The sequence below is a fragment of the Oncorhynchus clarkii genome, chromosome 3 (assembly GCF_045791955.1).
Source record: "Oncorhynchus clarkii lewisi isolate Uvic-CL-2024 chromosome 3, UVic_Ocla_1.0, whole genome shotgun sequence".
In the NCBI taxonomy this organism is placed as follows: Eukaryota; Metazoa; Chordata; class Actinopteri; order Salmoniformes; family Salmonidae; genus Oncorhynchus; species Oncorhynchus clarkii.
In genome coordinates, this window is record NC_092149.1 from 47,674,070 (window position 1) to 47,697,220 (window position 23,151).

Sequence of the window (23,151 nt, forward strand, 5' to 3'; positions counted from 1 at the left end):
CGCTTTACTATTTTTCTACAATGAACAAAATAGTACAAATAAAACAACCCTGTGTATGTGTGTGTGTGTGTGTGTGTGTGTGTGTGTGCAGTGCCTTCGGAAAGTATTCAGACCCCTTGACCTTTAACACATTTGGTTACGAGATGTTTTTACAACTTGATTAGAGCCCACCTGTGGTAAATTTATAGGACATGATTTGGAAAGGCACACACCTGTCTATTCAAGGTCCCACAGTTGTCAGAGCAAAAACCAAGCCATGAGGTTGAAGGAATTGTCCGTAGAGCTCCTAGACAGCATGGGATAGGCTTTGACTAGAATACATGAATGGGGTAAAACAGTATGTAAACATTATTTAAAGTGACCAGTTCCATGACTGTCTACTGAACAATTAATATAAACGTAAAATGTTGGTCCCATGTTTCATGAGCTGTTTCACCAATTTATATTTATATAAAAAAGTATTATTTACCTCAGATCTGTGATCCTCCGAAAAGATCCCAGGAGTGTTCCAATGATGTTTCTAGAGACAATATCTCTCTCTTCATCACTCAATACCTAGGTTTACCTCCACTGTATTCACATCCTACCTTACCTTTGTCTGTACATTATACCTTGATGCTATTTTATCGCCCCCAGAAACCTCCTTTTACTCTCTGTTCCAGACGTTCTAAACGACCAATTCTTATTACTTTTAGCCGCACCCTTATTCTACTCCTACTCTGTTCATCTGGCGATGTAGAGGTGAATCCAGGCCCTGCAGTGCCTAGCTCCACTCCTATTCCCCAGGCGCTCTCTTTTGACGACTTCTGTAACCGTAATAGCCTTGGTTTCATGCATGTTAACATTAGAAGCCTCCTCCCTAAGTTTGTTCTATTCACTGCTTTAGCACACTCTGCCAACCCGGATGTTCTAGCTGTGTCTGAATCCTGGCTTAGGAAGACCACCAAAAATACCTACAGAAAGCTAAAATGATCTGTACACATTTGTTTACTTCCCTGTCAGTGGGCATTTCTCAGTTTGCCAAGATAATCCATCCACCTGACAGGTGTGGCATACCAAGAAAATCTGATTTAATAAACCACATGATAATTACACAGGTGCACCTTGTGCTGGGGACAATAAAAGGCTTCTCTAAAATGTGCAGTTTTATCATACAACACAATGCCACATATGTCAAGTTTTGAGGGAGTGTGTGTGCAATTGGCATGCTGACTGAAGGAATGTCCACCAGAGCTGTTGCTAGAGAATGTAATGTTACTTTCTCTACCATAAGCCACCTTCAATGTCGTTTTAGAGAATTAGGCAGTGCGTCCAACTGGCCTCACAACCGCAGACCACGGACCTCCACATCCGGCTTCTTCACCTGTGGGATCGTCTGAGACCAGCCACCCGGACAACTGATAAAACTGAAGAGTATTCCTGTTTGTAATAAAGCTCTTTTGTAGAAAACAACAAACACTGATTGGCTGGGCCTGGCTTCCAAGTGGGTGGGCCTATGCCCACCCATGGCTGCGCTCCTGCCCAGTCATGTGAAATCCATCGATTAGGTTTTAATTAATTTCAATGTAAGGATTTCCTTATATGAACTGTAAATCTGTAGATTTGTTGAAATTGTCGCCTGCAGCATTTAAGTATACATAGGTCAGCAGCATGGTAGAGTAACCGGGTGGTAGCCAACTAGTGACTACAGTTCAGGGCAGGGTACTAGGAGGGGGCCCTCTGGAGAGCCCTGCGGTTGCGGGTGGTGCAGTTGCCATACAAGGTAGTGATATAGCCCGACAGGATGCTCTCAATGGTGCACCAATAAAAGTTTTTGAGGGTCTTATGGGCCAAGCCAAATGTCTTCTGCCTCCTGAGTTTGAAAAGGCACTGTTGCGACTTCTGTGCGGGTGGACCATTTCAGATTTTCAGTGATGTGTACGCCGAGGTACTTGAAGCTTTTCACCTTCTCCTCTGCAGCCCCATCGATGTGGATGGGGGCGTGCTCACTCTGCTGTATCCTGAAGTCCACGATCAGCTCCTTCGCATGGTTGATGTTGAGGGAGAGGTTATTTACCTGGCACAACAGTGGCCGCAAACTTGGTGATTGAGTTGGGGACCTTTATGGCCATGCAGTCATGGGTGAACAGGGAGGACAGGAAGGGGCTGAGTACTCACCCTTGAGGGGTCCCAGTGTTGAGGATCAGCGTAGTGGAGGTGTTGTTGGCTACCTTCACCACCTGGGATAGGCTCGTCAGGAAGTCCAGGACTCAATTGCACAGGGCGGGGTTCAGACCCAGGGCCCCAAGCTTAATGATGAGCTTGGAGGGTACTATGGTGTTTTAAGGCTGAACTGCAGTCAATGAACAGAATTCTTATGTAGGTCTTCCTCTTGTCTAGATGGGATAGGGCAGTGTGCAGTACGATGGCGATTGCATCATCCGTGGAGCTATTGGGGCAGTATGTAAATTGCATTGGGTCTAGGGTGTCAGGTAAGGTGGAGGTGATATGATCCTAGCCTCTCAGAGCACTTCATGATGACAGAAGTGAGTGCTATTTTTGTACATTAATCGAAACTATTTTATTTAAATCTGTATAATTCTGTTAATTTAATTCTGCATGAACGTTTCACGACCCCTTGACCAACAATTAAATGTTTTCAAAATAGCTTGTCATCAGAACTCTTAATTCCATTGGCTCTCATAGTTGTCCTTCAAACCCTGTACCTCCACCTCGGCTCTTAAAGTGAAGCGCACATCTTCACTCCTGGAGGATATTTTTGTTTCGTAGGTTCGTAGTCAGATGTGATCAGAGGCAAGTTGCACTTTATTTACCAACTGCATTTTTTTTATATTAAATATTTCTGCAGTACGATCGTTATTTCGCAGATATAGTTTTACTGTTGAAATTGTGTGTTGAAGGCGAATGCAAATCAAATGTCAAAACACAATTTACTGGTTATAAAATCCATGACATATCAAATCATTCACCTGTATCTCATGCTTAATTACATCAACAGAAAATACAATTAGCGACAGAATATGGAGAATGAACAGAGTACATCTTCAAAACCCAAAATGTATTAAATATTTAAATGAAGAAAAAAAAAACATTACAAATGTAGACATAGAGGACAGAGAAAAGCCAACCTTCGATATAATTTGGGATGCTTTTAAGGCGTACATGGGGAAATGATAATCTCATACTCTGCAAAAGTTAAATCTGAGTTAGAAATTCAAATGAAAGAGAAATAAATCACTATCTTAGAAAAAGCCCATAAAACATATTTACAAGGTAAAGAAAGTACTTTAAAAAAATAATTAAACAGGAATATGATCTTTTACTTTTGAAGAGAGCCAACAACTACAACAACTACTAAGCTCAAATAAAGCAGACTACTTGGCAAACCTCACAGCACTCGCAACGCGAATACATGCCAAGCTAGTTATAATTTTAAAAGAGGGATACAAATGCGTTAATTAGAAACAACAGTGATTAACAACTATTTTAAAGTCTATATAATTCAGAATTAAACAACAGTTGGACTGATCCTACTGCCTTCGTAGACTCAAAAACCCTGTAGTAACTATCAGCAGACAAGAATCACTAAAAAGAAAGTTCACCCCAAAATAAATATTAAACACTGCCGTCTGCTTTGCTTAATATAACTCATTTGAAATTATTTATACATTTACTTTTGATACTGAAGTATATTTAGAACCAAATACTTTTACTCAAGTAGTATTTTACTGGATGACTTCCAATTTTACTTGAGTAACTTTCTATTAAAAAGGTATCTATAATTTTACTCAAGTATGACATTTGGGTATTTTTTACACCGCTGCTAATTTGTCCCAAAATGTTAAATATAATTAATTATATTGTAAAGATGTGCCTTCCTGGTGCTTTTCTCCACAGTAATGTTTTAACAGTGTTTAATATTTATTTTGGGGTGAACTTTCTTTTTAGTGACATAATTTACAAAAGATGCATTTGTGTTTAGTAAGTCTGCCAGATCAAAGGCAGTAGGGACGACCAGGGATAGCGGCTCTGCTGCACCCAGTCTCTTGATAAGTGTGTGAATTGGACAATTTTCTTGTCCGTTTAAGCATTCAAAATGTAATGAGTACTTTTGAATGTCATGGAAAATGTAGGGAGTAAAAAGTACTTTTATTTTCTATAGGAATGTAATAAAGTAAAAGTTGCCCAAAATATAAATAGTAAACTACAGATACCTCCAAAAACTACTCAAGTAGTACTTTAAAGTATTTTTACTTAAGTACTTTACACGAATGCAAATTAGCACCCCTATTTACACACCACTTGGATTCGGTCCCATGTAGCAAAATGTTAAATCGTGTTTTTTACATTGGATAAAAGTAGAGACTCCGAGCTAGAAAATGCTATATCATACACTACAGTTGAGGAATAATGGGACAGTAATTCTGCTTTTAAAGTTGATAAACCTGAATGTAACCACACTTTTGTGAAAATGGCCCTTGAATGTTTTGGTACACCTACTGGAGAGCTCTTCTTTGTCTACACTCATTAAGAATCGTTCACACCCTCTTAAGCCTTAGCCCCACCCATCTCTTTAAGGATTCACATGTGAGGCCATGTGCTAAAGAGAGTGAGTAGTCAATTTGCCACATGCCCAGGCGACAGAAGGTGTAAACATTACAGTGAAATGGTTACTTGTATATTTGCATAGTAGCAATATCAAAAACAGAAAGTGTCCTGATAAAAATATTTTATAATTAATAGATTATAACACACTTGTCTAAATTGATGGGTCATGTGAAAGAAACTATATACACACTCCCCAGCCACATCTAGCTAAGTGGATAGGTCACTATTGTCTAGACATGAAATACACCTGGCTGACTTGCGAAGTGAGTCAAAAGAGTCTTTTGTTTAGACATTTAGGTAGCTAGCTAGCTAGCAATGAACCATCATAATCCCAACTCATACTATAACCACCAATGCGAACTGATTGTCATAGCTGTAGTATGAATCTGAAAGTAGCTAAAGCTAACCAACTAGGTTCAATGTTAACTATATAACTAGCAATGCAAATGGATTTCTGATTTTAATATTACTACACTGATAATACACGTAACGTGTATTAACGTTGCTAGCTAGCAAACAGTACACTTTAACTTGCAATGAAAACTGCTTTCTGACAAAATTAGAAACGTATAATATCTGATAATGTAGCTAGACTCTTACCCGGATACATGGATCTGTCACGTTCTGACCTTGATTTCCTTTGTTTTGTTTTTATTTAGTATGGTCAAGGCGTGAGTTGGGGTGGGCAGTCTATGTGTGTTTTTCTATGTTGGGGTTTTGAGGTCAGCCTAGTATGGTTCTCAATCAGAGGCAGATGTCGTTAGTTGTCTCTGATTGGGAATCATACTTAGGTAGCCTGGGTTTCACTTTTGGTTTGTGGGTGTTTGTTTCCGTGTGAGTGTTTGTTGCCACGTGGTACTGTTTCGGTTTCGTTCATGTTCACGTTTGTTGTTTTGTATTTCATAGTGTTCAGTTTATGTCTTAAAATAAACGTTATGGACACTTACCACGCTGCACATTGGTCCTCCGATCCTTCTCACTACTCCTCCTCAGAAGAGGAGGAAGAATGCCGTTACAGAAACACCTACCAGAAACACCTACCAACCAAGGACCTAGCAGCGTGGTAACAGGCAGCAGCAGCAGGAGAGGCAGCGATACCTGGAGAGATGGACTTGGGAGAAGATTCTGGACGGCAAAGGACCCTGGACTCAGCCAGGGGAATATCGCAGTCCCAAAGCAGAGCTGGAAAGGGAAGGGGAGAAAGCACGGAAGCGCGGCTGGAAGCCCGAGAGGCAGCCCCAAAAATTTATTGGGGCGAGTTCAGGTAGGAGACCTGCGCCAACTTTCCGTGTTTACCGGAGAGCGAGAGGGACCGGGCAGGCACCGTGTTATGCGGTGGAGCGCACGGTGTCCCCGGTGCGTGTGCATAGCCTGGTGTGGTACATTCCAGCTCTTCGTATTGGCCGGGCTAGAGTGGGCATCGAGCCAGGTGCCATGAAGCCGGCTCTACGCATCTGGTCTCCAGTGCGTCTCCTTGGGCCAGCGTACATGGCACCAGCCTTACGCATGGTGTCCCAGGTTCGCCAGCACATCCTGTAGCCAGGCCCGTAGACGGCAGAATCGTTATTGTCTTTACCCGGAGAGAAATTCCAAAGAACGAGCTCTCTTCCACGAGCTTGGAAGCACTACAGACAATGGGATGCACCTAGAAAAACTAGAATTTCTGGCAAATTTTTCCAAAAACCAGCCTGAAACTCTTTCTAAAGACTGTTAGTGGAAGTGGAAGCCCTAGGAACTGCAGTCTGGGAGGATTTCACCAGTTTTTTAGGGGGGATGGTTTGTCCTCTGGGTTTTGCCTGCCATATCAGTTCTGTTGTACTCACAGACATAATTTTAACCTCTTGGAACTACTCCTCTTGGAACTATCCGGGAGAATTGTCATCAACTGACACTAATTAGCATAACGCAACGGACAAAAAATATTACTAGAAAATATTCATATTCATGAAATCACAAGTGAAATATAGTAAAACACAGCTTAGCCTTTTGTTAATCACCCTGTCATCTCAGATTTTTAAACTTATGCTTTACAGCCAAAGCAAGACAAGCATTTGTGTAAGTTTATCGATAGCCTAGCATAGCATTATGTCCAGCTAGCAGTCGGCAACTTGGTCATGAAAATCAGAAAAGCAATCAAATTAAATCGTTTACCTTTGATGAGCTTTGGATGTTTTCACTCACGAGACTCCCAGTTAGACAGCAAATGTTCATTTTGTCCATAAAGATTATTTTTATAGACAAAATACCTCCTTTTGTTCTTCATGTTTGGTTGAGAAATCCACCGGAAACTGCGGTCACGACAATGCCGAAAAAATATTCAAAATTAGATCCATAATATCGACAGAAACATGGCAAATGTTTTTTATAATCAATCCTCAAGGTGTTTTTCAAATATCTATTCGATAATATATCAACCGGGACAGTTGGCTTCCCAGTAGGAGCGAGAGGCACAATGGCCGCCTTTGTCTATTACGCACATATCACTCTGAGAGCCACCAGCTGAGCACTGACGCAATGTTGTCCTTCACGCTCATTTTTCAAAATAAAAGCCTGAAACTATGTCTTGTGACACTAGACACATTGGGAAGCCATAGAAAAAGGAATCTGGCTGATATCCCATTCATTGCTCAATAGGGACGCATAGGAACGCAGAGGTTTCTAAGTAAGAGTCCCTTCCTGATTGGATTTTTCTCAGGCTTTCGCCTGCAATATCAGTTCTGTTATTCTCACAGACAATATTTTTACAGTTTTGGAAACGTTAGAGTGTTTTCTATCCTAAGCTATCAATTATGTGCATATTCTAGCATCTTGTCCTGACAAAATAGCACGTTTACTTTGGGAATGTTATTTTTCCAAAAATGAAAATAGTGTCCCCTAGTTTCAAGAGGTTAACAGTGTTAGAATCTTTAGAGTGTTTTCTATCCACATCTACCAATATATGCATATCCTAGCTTCTGGGCCTGAGTAACAGGCAGTTAACTTTGGGCACACTTTTCATCCGGATGTGAAAATACTGCCCTCTACCCAAGAGAGGTTAAGCAATGGCTTTTTTCTGGCAACTCTTCCGTAAAGCCCAGCTCTGTGGAGTGTATGGCTTAAAGTGGTCCTATGGACAGATACTCCAATCTCCGCGGTGGAGCTTTGCAGCTTCTTCATGGTTATCTTTGGTAACTTTGTTGCCTCTCTGGTTAACCCCCTCTTTGCCTGGTCTGTGAATTGTGGTGGGCGGCCATCTCTTTGGCATGTTTGTTGTGGTGCCATATTCTTTCCATTTTTTAATAATGGATTTAATGGTGCTCCGTTCAAAGTTTCTTGTTTGGAGATCTTCATGGTGCTGCCTGCTTGGTGGTGCCCCTTGCTTAGTGGTGTTGCAGACTCTGGGGCCTTTCAGAACAGGTGCATATATACTGAGATCATGGGACACTTACAGTTGAAGTCAGATGTTTACATACACTTAGGTTGGAGTCATTCAAACTCGTTTGTCAACCACTCCATACATTTATTGTTAACAAACTATAGTTTTGGCAAGTCGGTTAGGGGACCTAGGCCTGAGTGAGCGAAATATATTATTTTGATGGCAGGCCAAATGCTCATTTTCAAGGAATCACGAGGCTCATTTGAATTTCTTGAAACAACAGGAAAATTCCCAGCGACAAGAGTAATCAAGTTAACATCCAACATCTGTATAAAAGTCAAAAACCAACATTTAGCTCTTGCAAGTTGTTGTATAATATGTTTTGTGGTTGGAATTGCAGTATGTATTTAGTTTGAGAATTTAGATGTGTGCTATCAACTTTTGACAGACTGGTTTAACTCTGGACAACTAAAATTGGTTGCTTAGCAACCAACTGCCAACAGACATGTGGAGAACAAAGAGTGATAGAGTTCCAATATTTGCATAACCTTTGTGATTGGAGGATAGCTGTGAGGATTTTCGAGTCAAGATCAAATCCTCTGATGTCCTCGCTCATTAATGATAGAATGATCATATTGGAAGATTGAAGAAAGGCCAGTCTCTTTGGCAAATGATAGAAGCATCAAGAAGTGGAATGCTAGCTAAAAAGACTGGTACTCAGACTAGGTTTCACCCCATATTGTGTATCAATCTCTACGGCCTTTTAGATCACAGAGAGAGAGCTGAAGCCAGGCGGGGCAGGTATTCCAGTGTCAGAGAAGAATAAGAAGGAGTACATCGAGCGTATGGTTAAGTGGCGCATCGAAAGGGGTGTGGCTCAGCAGACGGAGAGCCTGGTGCGAGGCTTCTATGAGGTAGGGCCCTGTGTTTTGTGCAATCTTGTGACATAAAGTGAGCTCCAAAAAGTATTGGGACACTGACACATTTTTTTGTTGTTTTAGCTCTGTACTCCAGCACTTTGGATTTGAAATGATGCAATGACTAGGAAGTTAAAGTGCCGACTGTTACAGCTGCACAAATAAACCCCCAAGACATGTTAACCGCTCACCATTACAGTAACAGGGGAGATTAGCATTTTTTGGGGGGGTATGATATTCGTGCATCTAACTTTCTCACTCATTATTACTCAGAATTCATTCAGCATTATCCGTAATCATGGTAGCATCCACATTAATGTAGAAGTGTTTAGAAACATATACTATTCTTATTTACAATAAAAGTGACTCTAAAATGACATAATACATTATTTACCGTTGGGCACAAGATAATCTGAAACACAACCAAAAGAAACAGAAAATCCAACAAATGTGTAAGGTCACAAGCTTGATTGCGGGCTATGAATATGGGACCAAATACATAACTTTTGACCACTTTAATACATACATAAGTGAATTTGTCACAATGCCTTTGGTCCCCTAAAATGGGAGGGACTATGTACAAAAAGTGCTGTAATTTCTAAATGGTTCATGCAAAATGGATAAGAATACAGTCAAATTGAAGCTGACAGTCTGCACTTCATAGTCATTGTATCTTTTCAAATCCAGAGCCAAAACAACAACACAAATTGTCACTGTCCCAATACTTTTGGAGCTCACTGTAGCATGATTTTTATCCTGTATTTTAAGCCTTATCCTGGAATTTGTTTCACCAAAAATGAAAGAAATTGTCTGAGGATGGTGCTGGACCATTTGAAATAAAAAGAGAATGGGACAGTTTGATGAAAAAGCTTTAAATAAAGGTTCAAATCTAGGTCATGTGACATGATTGTACAAAACACAGGGCCCTATGACATCACACACACCAACAATGGTCCATCATTCTGATATGTATTGGTCAAGTGGTATTGTATCTGCAATAGATAATGATGCACCGTTACGTTGTGATACAGTATGTATTGGTCAGGTGGTAATGTACAGTATGTGTATTGTGTAATAGATAATGATGCAGCAGGTGGTAATGTATCTTAAATAGATATAATCAAATGGATAATCATGCAGACCATTAACATTCCATGTGGTTACTCTAAATGTATTAGGGGTGTATCAGTATTGCAATATGTATTGGCCAGGTGGGAATGTCTCTGTAATAGATAATACGTTAGTATTGTGACATGTATTGGTTAGGTGGTGGATGTGCGGCTGGTATCTGTGTTTGATGCCCGGGAGCTGGAGCTGGTGATCGCTGGCACTGCAGAGATCGACCTGGCAGACTGGAGGAACAACACAGAGTACAGAGGAGGTAGAGACGGGAGCAGTGGTGGTCAGTCAGATGGTGTGGGGGCATGCTTTTGCTCCAGCCAAGTAGTAACACCCATAATTCTACTAATCAAAGATGAGATCATAACTTTGATTAGTGGAATCAGGTGTTACTGCTTGGCCCCGCACAACCCACCCTCTTTACAAACAAGTGCAGGGGCAAAACTTTTGACTGGACATGAAAGATACAGATACTTTTAAGAACAGGAGGCTTATTTTGATCTACGGCTGACTGAGATGCCTTCCATCTTTCTCCCCAGGGTACCATGACAACCACATAGTAATCCGCTGGTTCTGGGCTGCAGTGGAGAGGTTCAACAATGAGCAGAAATTGAGACTGCTGCAGGTACTACTTTTCAGGGGAAACTCCAACATAGTTTGATACTTAGGAAAGGCTAAGCTCCCCAGTCTTAACTTACAATAGCTCTTTATTTTACAGCTCGGTTACCACTGGTATTTATTTGGTATTAAATGTGAAATTACTTGCTTAAAATTGGTGCTTCCTGGTACAATTAATATCCTAGTGACAAGAAGTATTTTTTGTGCAAAATGTATATAATTGCCCTTTTTACAAATATTTTGTATGTAAATACCTGCTTATTATTTATTTAACCTTTATTTAATTAGGCAAGTCAGTTAAGAGCAAATTCTTATTTACAATCACCGCCTACCCCGGCTAACCCTAACCCGGACGCTGGGCCAATTGTGCACCGCCCTATGGGACTCACAATCACGGCCGGTTGTGATACAGCCTGGAATCGAAGCAGGGTCTGTAGTGACACCTCTAGCACTGAGATGTAGTGCCTTAGACCCCTGCGCCACTCGGGAGCCCATATTCGGTGCTGTAAAAATAAAGTGTTACCTAAAATTGGATAGTTGACATTGTTTATTTATCCCTAGTTTGTGACAGGCACCTCCAGTATTCCCTATGAGGGCTTTGCCTCCCTCAGAGGTAGCAATGGACCACGCAGGTTCTGTGTGGAGAAGTGGGGCAAAATCACCTCCTTGCCCAGGTACAGTACACCCGTCTGTCCGTCTGTATATTTGCCTACCTGTTTGTGTGAGCTATTCAAAATGTTCTGCTTCTGTCACTATCTTGTGTGTACTATAGGTTTGTGTGTATGTGATGTGTGTGCGCACATCAGTGGAAGCTCCTCAGAGGAGGAAAAGGAGGACCATCCTCAGTGAATTGAATACAAATTAAAACAGTTTCACTGTTAGAAAAACTATCATTTTTAGATAAAACTATACTAAATATATTCACGTCACCAAATAATTGATTAAAACACACTGTTTTGCAATTAAGGTCTACAGCACTTTGTAGGGAACCACCATGGTGTAGCCGGAGGACAGCTAATGCAAAACATTGGAGGCTCATGGTACTAATTATGACAACTTCCGGAGGACATCTTTCAACCTGTCAGAGCTCTTGCAGCATGAACTGACATTTTGTCCGCACAATCAAAGGATCAGAGAATGAATCTAATACTGAAAGCATAAGCTACAGCTAGCTAGCACTGCAGTGCATAAAATGTGGTGAATAGTTGACTCAAAGAGAGAGAAAGACAAGAGTTTAACAGTTTTGAACAAATTAAAGCAAGAGGGAGAGCTAGCTTTGTTTCCTATTTTTTCACTTACTTAGCTAGCTAGCCAGTTTAGCTTGCTCAAACAGAGGAATGCTAGAGTATGTTAGCTAGCTGGATATTGCTATCAAACACTGGAACGCTTCCAAGTCAAGGTAAGCTTTTGGTTTTATTAATTTATTGCCACTGGGCGCACAGGTGTAACTGCTAAAGTGCTTGCTGACTGTACACTGTACTGCATGATTGTAGCGGGTTTAGAAATGCGTTTAGTTCTACGAGCAATGTTGACAATGATATGAGATGGTGACAATGATGTAGGTTGTGTGTAGCGGTGATGATATGAATGTTGGGCTTGGTAAGCTTTTATTTGCCTGGTCACAGACCGCTAATGTGTTGTGCACTGAAGTCCACAAGTGAAGGGAAAAGGTGAGAGAGGAGAGCGCATAGTTGCGAGAATGAATTACAACAAGCAAAGTGATCATGCTGTATGTGGCTGCTATGAAAGTGAACTGTGTTTGCGTGGAATTAGAAGTACAACAAGACAATGGAGCAGGAGGGGATGGCTGACGTTTTACAGGCTCCTAACCAACTGTGCTATGTATTTATTTATTTAGCATTTGTAGTAACTAATTTTGTAAATAATGTTGCTGCCACCATTGTTGCTACCGCCTCTTACGACCAAAAAGAGCTTCTAGACATCAGAACAGTGATTACTCACCTCAATCTGGATGAAGATGTACAGTTGATGTCGGAAGTTTACATACACTTAGGTTGGAGTCATTAAACCTTGTTTTTCAACCACTCCACAAACTTCTTGTTAACAAACTATAGTTTTGGCAAGTCAGTTAGGACATCTACTTTGTGTATGACACAAGTAATTTTTCCAACAATTGTTTAAAGACAGATTATTTCACTTATAATTCACTGTATCACAATTCCAGTGGGTCAGTAGTTGACATACACTAAGTTGTCTGTGCATTTAAACAGCGTGGGAAATTCCAGAAAATGATGTCATGGCTTTAGAAGCTTCTGATAGGCTAATTGACATAATTTGAGTCAATTGGAGGTGTACCTGTGGATGTATTTCAAGGCCTACCTTCAAACTCAGTGCCTCTTTTCTTGACATCATGAAAAATCTAAAGAAATCAGCCAAGACAGAAAGAAAATTGTAGACTCCACAAGTCTGGTTCATTGTTGGGAGCAATTTCTAAATGCCTGAAGGTATAATGTTCATCTGTACAAACAATAGCATGCAAGTATAAACACCATGGGACCACGCAAATGTCATACCGCTCAGGAAGGAGACGCATTCTGTCTCCTAGAGATGAATGTACTTTGGTGCGAAAAGGGCAAATCAATCCCAGAACAACAGCAAAGGACCCTGTGAAGATGCTGGAGGAAACAGGTACTTAAGTATCTATATCCACAGTAAAACGAGTCCTATATCGACATAACCTGAAAGGCCGCTCAGCAAGGAAGAACAACAGCCATTAAAAAAAGCCAGACTACAGTTTGCAACTGCACATGGGGACAAAGCTCGTACTTTTTGGAGAAATGTCCTTTGGTCTGATGAAACAGAAACAGAACTGTTTGGCCATTTTGATCATCGTTATGTTTGGAGGAAAAAAGGGTGAGGCTTGCAGAAGAACACCATCCCAACCGTGAAGCATGGGGGTGGCAGCATCATGTTGTGGGGGTGCTTTGCTGCAGGAGGGACTCGTGCACTTCGCAAAATAGATTGCATCATGAGGTAGGAAAATTATGTAGATATATTGAAGCAACATCTCAAGACATCAGTCAGGAAGTTAAAGCTTGGTCGCAAATGTGTCTTCCAAATGGACAATGACCCCAAGCATACTTCCAAAGTTGTGGCAAAATGGCTTAAGGACAACAAAGTCACGGTATTGGAGTGGCCATCACAAAGCCCTGACCTCAATCCTATAGAGAATTTGTGGGCAGAACTGAAAAAGCATGTGTGAGTGTCACGCCCTGACCGTAGAGTGCTTTTTCTGTCTCTATTTTGGTTTGGTCAGGGTGTGATTTGGATGGGCATTCTATGTAATTTTTCTATGTTTTTGTATTTCTTTGTTTTGGCCGGGTATGGTTCTCAATCAGGGACAGCTGTCTATTGTTGTCTCTGATTGGGAACCATACTTAGGTAGCTTTTTCCCACAGGGGTTTTGTGGGTAGTTATTTTCTGTTTAGTGTTTTGAACCTTACAGGACTGTTTCGGTTTCATTTATTCTCTTGTTATTTTGTATTAGTGTTCAGTTCTATAAAAAATATGAACACTTACGACGCTGCGCTTTGGTCCGAGTACTCTTCCTCATCTGACGACGAAAACCATTACAGCGAGCAAGGAGGCATATAAACCTGACTCAGTTACACCAGCTCTGTCAGGAGGAATGGGCCAAAATTCACCCAAATTATTGTGGAAGGCTATCCAAAACATTTGACCCAAGTTAAACTATTTAAAGACCATGCTACCAAATACTAATTCAGTGCATGGTAACTTCTGACCCACTGGGAATGTGATGAAATAAATAAAATCTGAAATAAATAATTCTCTCTACTATTCTGACATTTCACATTCTTAAAATAAAGTGGTGATCCGAACTGACCTAAGACAGGGAATTTTTACTAGGATTAGATGTGAGGAATTGTGAAAAACTTAGTTTATATGTATTTTCCTAAGGTGTATGTGACCTTCCGACTTCATCTGTATTTCTTTAATGAGTCCGACACAAAGGCTATACTGCTTTGTCAAGAGGGTGTGTGTCTATTTGTCAAAAACTGCTGGTGCACAATGTCTATTGAGGAAGTCTCAAGGTATTGCTCGCCTGAGGTAAAATACCTCATGATAAGCTGTCTACCAAGAGAGTTCACATCTATATTATTCGTAGCCGTCTATTTACCACCAGAAACCGATGCTGGCACAAAGACCACACTCAACAAGCTGTATAAAGCCATCAGCAAACAAGAAAAATGCTCATCCAATTTCTACCAGCATGTCACGTGTAACCAGAGGAAAAAACACTCTAGACCACCTTTCCTCCACACACAGAGATGCATACATAGCTCTCCCTCGCCCTCCATTTGACAAATATGACCATAATTATATCCTCCTGATTCCTGCTTACAAGGAAAAACTAAAGCAGGAAGTACAAGTGACTTGCTCAATACAGAAGTGGTCAGATGACCCGGATGCTATGCTACAGGACTGTTTTGTTAGCACAGACTGGAATATGTTCTGGGATGTAGTGCATGGACTTGTCGTACCCACAGTGACGGTACGTACATTTTCCAACCAGAAGCCATGGATTACAGGCAACATCCGCACCGAGCTAAAGGCTAGAGTTTCCGCTTTCAAGGAGCGGGACACTAATCCGGGCGCTTATTGGAAATCTTGCTATGCCCTCAGACGAACCATCAAACAGGCAAAGCGTCAATACAGAACTAAGATTGAATCCTACTACACCGGCTCTGACGCTCATTGGAACTGTTAAGGACTACAAAGGGAAAGTGACGCGAGCCTACCAAATGAGGTAAATGCCTTTTTATGCTCGCTTTGAGGCAAACAACACTGAAACATGCACCAGCTGTTCCGGATGACTGTGTGAACACTCTCCGTAGCTGATGTGAGCAAGACCTTTAAACAGGTCAACATTCACAAAGCCGCAGGGACAGACGGATTACCAGGACGTGTTCTCAAAGCATGCACGGACCAACTGGCAAGTGTCTTCACTGACATTTTCAACCTCTTCAACCTGTCTCTGTTTCAAACAGACCCTGTGCCCAAGATAGCGAAAGTAACCTGCCTAAATGATTATTGCCCCATAGTACTCACGTCGGTTGACATGAAGTGCTTTGAAAAGCTGGTCATGGCTCACATTTTTTACAACTTATTTTTACTCTACCTTTATTTAACTAGGCAAGTCAGTTAAGAACAAATTCTTATTTTCAATGACGGCCTAGGGGTTAACTGCCTGCCGACAAATGTGTACCTTCTCAGCTCGGGGATTTGAACTTGCAACCTTCCGGTTACTAGTCCAACGATCTAACCACTAGGCTACCCTGCCGCCCCATCAACACCATCATGCCAGAAACCCTAGACCCACTCCAATTCGCATACCGCCCCAACAGATCCACAGATGCAATCTCAATCGCACTCCACACTGCCCTTTCCCACCTGGACAAAAGGAACACCTGCGTGAGAATGCTGTAAATTGACTACAGCTCAGCGTTCAACTCCACAGTGCCCACAAAGCTCATCACTAAGCTAAGGACCCTGGGACTAAACACCTCCCTCTGCAACTGGATCCTGGACTTCCTGACATGCCGCCCCCAGATGATAAGGGCAGGCAACCACATATCTGCCACACTGACCCTCAATACTGGGGCCCCTCAGAGGTGCATGCTTAGTCCCCTCCTGTACTCCCTGTTCACCCATGACTGCGTGGCCAAGCACGACTCCAACACAATAAGTCTGCTGACGACACAACAGTGGTTGGCCTGATCACCGACATTGAGGAGACAGACTATAGGGAGGTCAGAGACCTGGCAGTGAGGTGCCTGGACAACAACCTCTCAATGTGAGCAAGACAAAGGAGCTTATAGTGGACTATAGGAAAAGGAGGACTGTACAGGCCCCCATTAACATCGACGGGACTGAAGTGGATCGGGATGAGAGTTTCAAGTTCCTTGGTGTCCACATCATCAACAAACTATCGGTCCAAACACTCCAAGACAGTTGTGAACAGGGCACGACAAAACCTTTTCCCCATCAGGAGACTGAAAAGATTTGGTATGCGTCCCCAGATCCTCAAAGTTCTACAGCTGCACCATCGAGAGCATCCTGCCTGACTGGTTGCATTACCGCCTTTGTTTTTACACTGCTGCTACTCACTGTTTATTATCTATGCATAGTCTCTTTACAAATGACCTCTATTAACCTGTACCCCCTGTGTACAGCCTCGTTATTGTTATGTACATTTCTTGTGTTACCTATTGATTGATTCCATTTTTTAAAACTATATTTAGCAAATGTTATTATTAACTCTATTTCTTCAACTGCATTGTAGGTTGAGGTTTGTATTCGGCACATGTGACAAATAAAATGTTGATTTGATTTGTATTCATTCCGCTGAATTCTGTTGAACAATGATTCTTAAATGGAAGCAAACAGAAGGAAACGGGGATAAACATACCTGAATTTGTCCAATAGAAACTCTCATTTGCAACTGTTGGACTAATGATTACACCCTAGATCAGCTAGATACAGGCAAGAGTGTGCATGACGGTATTGAATGTGTTACTGTCTGTCACCTTGATGACTAAAAATTCTCTCAACCTGTGCACCTAAGTTGTAAACTATAATTTATAAGCTAGGTTGTAGCAACCTCATGATGGGTATTGGGAAATTCGAGTATCATGTAGTAGCCTAGATCTATCGATGTTGCATTGAGTTAGGTGAATGGAATATTAATGACAGTCATCCAATATGCTGTAATAAAAATAAGGCCATGCTCGTAAAACAATTAAATGGCGTCCTCATCTTAAATGGCACCGATCGCCACTGTTACACATATAAAGTAGAATGTATATTATACACATTGTACATGCGTGGGTGCGTGCATATTCTGTCAATTTACTCCTCACTATGGATCTGTCTCTCTACAGGGCCCACACATGCTTTAACCGTCTGGACCTCCCGCCGTACCCGTCGTTCTCCATGCTCTACGAGAAAATGCTGACGGCCGTGGAGGAAACCAGCACCTTTGGCCTGGAGTAACCTCTCCAAAATGTCCGCCACAGCCAGGGGTTGAATTGGGTAAGAACAATGGTGGATAGGAAACCCCACCACCTTAGCTTGAGGCGAGACAGGACTCACAGTACACAATGGAGACTGAATAGACATCGACAAGAAATTATCATTGTGGAGAAAAAACAACAACCTTTGGGACAATTTCACCAACAAGATAATCCCAATTTGACCCCCTGGCTTTGCTATACCTCCCTGCTCCATGAGCCCATACTTCCTGGAATAACGTTACTGTTCTTTTACCTACACTGATGCCCTCCATTTGATTCCTGCGTACAACAACCACACTTGTGCTTTATCTCTTATCAGTTTAATGGCCTTGGTTACTGTATCTCCAGTCCTCCTCCTTCCTCCAGGGGTTCAGCCTGCACTTCAAACCCAGAGAAACCTTATCCTAATACCCTATGCTTCCTCCTGGAGTGACCTCATGTTCTGGACCTCAGAACTGTTTCATTTTCTACTCTGGGGCTGCAGACTATGCACACTATAATACATAATGAACTAATGCCTTGGCTTCGAACATACACACATACACGCTTCTAACGCACACACTTTCAAGATGACCCTCATGAGTAAGACCGTTATCATTTCTGAAGGGATTCAATTGTATGTCAGAGCTCCTAAGGGGCACCAAAGGCATTGTCATACTCCAAAACACACTGCACTTACCTTATGTTAGACTACATGAGCAAGGCTTTAAAACTGACACACACTTACGTACGGATACAATTGTAGGGTCACTCTTTTTCCAAATAGATGAGATGCACTTTCTCATAGACGCATGTAGCTTCACATGCATGTACACACACACACACACACAAATACACACTGAGACATTGCCAAACAAAAGGCTTTATTTCTCACTGATGTAATTTTCTCCCATTCAGTGTACTTACTGATGAATGTATCACAAAAGAGTGAACCTGTGTATGAACCTGTATGAATCTCCAGCTTGCCGTAGTAGGAAGACTGAGGAGCCTTCAAAGAAGAAGAAACACCAGAGCCGCACGAAGTGTAGCTCGTACAATTGATGACTGTGGTTGATTGAGGAATATGGAAGCCGAGACTGTGGCATCGGACATGTGCCTTGTTATGAGAGATATGAGAGACACTTTTACTCATTGTTTTACGAAGGGATGCGTCCATTTCCTATTGGGTCACGACTGAAAACTCAGTTGTAACGAGAGACTTTGTATTGTCTATTTGGTTGTTCAAAATTACATTCAAAAGGTTTATCTGTGTCACACACAAAAAACACAACTTTTAAAGCTAGAATTCTTAGTTGCTTCCTACATCTATTTTTGGACCTATAAATGAATGATATATACCCATTGATTCTTGAAGAATATAACTTATAAATGCATCATGAACTTAGTTCAACAGTTGTACCCCATCAGAACCCAAAATATAAACTTGTTTTACTCCAATGATTGTAAACAACGTAAATGTAAACAAACTGTATAGCCTCAAAACATGGTTAAAACTGTACCTTTTATATTATGGATGGTCAGTCCTTGCATCCATAGCTCTGTATATGAATTTGAGAGGGGTTACATTTCTCCAGGCCCAACCCTCAGCTTTCTACCAAAACAGAGGCGGGGTGCCACTTTGTTATTCTTTCAATTAAGGATTCTAGCTTTAAGTGTATTCCAAAACAGTTCCAGGATGCAAACACAAGAGGGCAGCACATCATATATGGGTACTTCAGTACCATCGACACAGCTATAGAAGCATTTTTAAGCATGGGGCATACACTACACACCAACACAGATGCTTACGATTTCTTGAAAGCATGTTTTCATCCTGGTTTTGGACTTCTCAGTGCATAACCCCTACCCAAAGGATTTATTTACACACACACACACACACACACATTTTCTATGGGGTGCACACACTACTGTACAGAGGTCTATGTGAGCTAAACAGACAACTCGGGCTGGAGTAGATAGTAATAGAAGCCCCACTGTGATGCACTGTGGAGGCAGCCTTCATATCTCAGCCTGGCTCGATACTGCATGCAGGGTCCATCTCAGCAACTCTGTGAGCTGCACTGAGTCCGGAACCCCTAGATGGTGTTGTGTTATAGCTCGATATTTGCATGCCGAAATAGTGCAAAACAAGTTTGTCCTTATTAGATTTTGCATGAGGATATCGCAATCGATGTGGAGAAAATGGCAGGAGGAGCCAGACAGTACTTTAGGGTATGTTGCTATAATGTGTTCGTAGCACTGTTATAAATACGTCCAAAGACATGACGAGGGATACGTCAAATATATCTCTGTTTTGTGTCCCATTGTGTATGGGTTCACTAACTATGAAATGTTATAACAGGCATTGTTGTTTATGTGACAGGTTATGACGAGTGTTACTGAAGAACTGTGCCAGCACGCTTTAAGGGAAATTGTTTTGTTACATTCAAGTGTTCACTTGTCGTGACGATATATCGGAGGATGGAGGTTAAGGGTCATAGTTCATGGCTACACAGAGAACCAATGGGGGTGTAATGAATGACGAAGAGGAAGTGAGAGCACTTTTCTTTGTATATACTTGTACTTGTACTGTATGTCTGTCCCCGTTGTGTATACATATACAGTACCATTCAAAAGTTTGGACACACCTAGTCATTCCAGGGTTTTTCTTTATTTTTACTATTTTCTACATTGTAGAATAATACTGAAGACATCAAAACTATGAAATAACACATATGAAATCATGTAGTAACCAAAAAGGTGTTAAACCAATCAAAATATATTTTACATTTGAGGTTCTTCAAAGTAGCCACCCTTTGACTTGATGACAGTTTTGCACACTCTTGGCATTCTCTTTGTTTAACACTTTTTTTGGTTACTACATGATTCCATGTGTTGTTTCAATTTTGATGTTTTCACTATTATTCTACAATGTAGAAAATTGTAATAATAAAGAAAAATGCTTTAATGAGTAGTTGTGTCCATACTTTTTACTGGTACTGTTTATTTTGCACCAAATGTACTAATGGTTTGGGGCTCGCATAGTCAACCATGTCTCCCTATTTCTGTTTAACGGAATGACCCCAGTCTCGAACGTCCACACATCCCCACATCACCTCGAGCTTGGAGGGGCGGCTTTGTGGCATGTGCAGTAACCTTTCACAATGGGGTTCAAATCATTTCTGCCAATCAAGACATTTTCCATGCTAAGGCTTTTTCTTCTGCTGCAAATGTCCAATAAGAATAAAGTCAGTCTGCTTCTCGCCCAATAAGGACAAAACTCACCACCACCACCACTCCCCTTGCCTGATCAATTACCAATAGGATTGGACATCCCACTGTCAGAACTCCACTCTATGCAAAAGCTCCTGTATTTCTCCTTTTCACCCCCAATGATTGTATTAAAAGACAATGGCACAGGGCAAGTTTTAATTAGCGATACATGAATGTGTGTTTTCTTTCTGTGTATTTTTTTTAGGTGAAGCAGGGGCTCAGCCAGTAGGGCACAACACTTTATTCATTTATTTGTATTTATTTCACCTTTATTCAACCAGGTAGGCAAGTTGAGAACAAGTTATCGTTTACAATTGCGACCTGGCCAAGATAAAGCAAAGCAGTTCGACACATACAACGACACAGAGTTACACATGGAGTAAAACAAACATACAGTCAATAATACAGTATAAACAAGTCTATATACGATGTGAGCAAATGAGGTGAGATAAGGGAGGTAAAGGCAAAAAAAAAGGCCATTGTGGCAAAGTAAATACAATATAGCAAGTAAAACACTGGAATGGTAGATTTGCAGTGGAAGAATGTGCAAAGTAGAAATAAAAATAATGGGGTGCAAAGGAGCTAAATAAATAAAATAAATACAGTAGGGAAAGAGGTAGTTGTTTGGGCTAAATTATAGGTGGGCTATGTACAGGTGCAGTAATCTGTGAGCTGCTCTGACAGTTGGGGTTTAAGCTAGTGAGGGAGATAAGTGTTTCCAGTTTCAGAGATGTTTGTAGTTCGTTCCAGTCATTGGCAGCAGACAACTGGAAGGAGAGGCGGCCAAAGAAAGAATTGGTTTTGGGGGTGACCAGAGAGATATACCTGCTGGAGCGCATGCTACAGGTGGGTGATGCTATGGTGACCAGCGAGCTGAGATTAGGGGGGACTTTACCTAGCAGGGTCTTGTAGATGACATGGAGCCAGTGGGTTTGGCAACGAGTATGAAGCGAGGGCCAGCCAACGAGAGCGTACAGGTCGCAATGGTGGGTAGTATATGGGACTTTGGTGACAAAACGGATTGCACTTAGAGAGCAGCATATAGAGATCTACAGCATACCATGGACATGGTTTTCTATTCTCTATATTTATTTTTGCAGAAAGAAAGAAACACACGCACACACACATTTTATTTTAACTCTGCATTCCATAAAGTATTTTGGAAAATATGAAAATAGAGAGTCCCAGCTAAACAATTGAATTGCCCTATTTTTTTAAAATATTTTTTTTTGATCTATGATTGTATTTATGCTTTACAGCTTTTTGTACAATACATGTGAATGACCCTGTCATTGTGAGACTGTCATTGTGAGATACTAGGTTCACATCGATGATGCCGTTCGCTTGAAGAAGCCCCTCATCGTAAGTATGGTGTTTGAGAAGCCACGCGCTGCAAGTATGGGTAACCGCATACAGTATATGGAGTGTGTCTGAAAGTGGGCGTGTCAACAGAAGTGGGAGGAACAACAGCGATAGGTGTTACACCAGTGCTCTGTAATTGGTTAGACGGTTTTAATTGAGTTTGTTGTTTTTAGTTTCTTAACACATTTTTATTGGTCGGTTCCCGACCGTGTGAAACAAGACTGGGAGAGCTACAAGGCACTCTATTCTTGATAGAGAATCATACTGTGCCATTTGAATGTTAACAAAACACACAACAAACACCTCACGTATAGCGAAAATATGAAAATAAAAGTAATTTTGATGTCAGTTATTAGTCTACCAGTTTTTATTTTTTACCAATAAAAATAACTACTCTTGAATAATTGGGTAGCAAACAGCCTACTGGTTTTTACCAATAAATCTATGTTTGACTATTATAACTCATGGCATCTATTTGACTATTGTCAGATGATGACAAAAATGTGTTTGGCTCAAAATAATTACTCTTATAGAATTGGGCAGCTTAAAATGAAGAGTATTCAAGGACCCTCATCAGCTTACTTACAAATACAAATGTGGCACTGATGAAGCAATCCTCATCGGCCTATGCTCAACTGCTATTTGTGGATTTTGGTTCAGCATTTAACATCTTGCAGCCACACATGCTCCACAGTAAACTCAGAAAATGTCAGTCAAACCCTATACCATCAGGGGGTATCACTCATTTCTGACCAACAGGACCCAGCAGGTCAGTGCGAACCTATCCTATTCACACTGATAGCTATATTGTCCAGTTTTCTGATGATACTGCCATTCTGGGTCTAATGTAAAGAGACCAACTACC

The 23,151-nt window shown here is 41.2% G+C and overlaps 1 protein-coding gene across 1 annotated transcript in view; it reads left to right on the forward strand.

Moving 5' to 3' along the window:
- LOC139396392 (E3 ubiquitin-protein ligase HECW2-like) overlaps positions 1-20,282 on the forward strand; it is a 49,171-nt gene extending 28,889 nt beyond the window's left edge. The window contains exons 25-29 of the mRNA XM_071143429.1: positions 8,731-8,877; positions 10,147-10,261; positions 10,539-10,624; positions 11,179-11,291; positions 17,541-20,282. Of these exons, the coding sequence (XP_070999530.1) occupies positions 8,731-8,877; positions 10,147-10,261; positions 10,539-10,624; positions 11,179-11,291; positions 17,541-17,652 (573 nt within the window). The 3' untranslated portion in view covers positions 17,653-20,282. The remainder of the gene's footprint in view (positions 1-8,730; positions 8,878-10,146; positions 10,262-10,538; positions 10,625-11,178; positions 11,292-17,540) is intronic.
- The last annotated feature ends 2,869 nt before the right edge of the window (positions 20,283-23,151 follow it).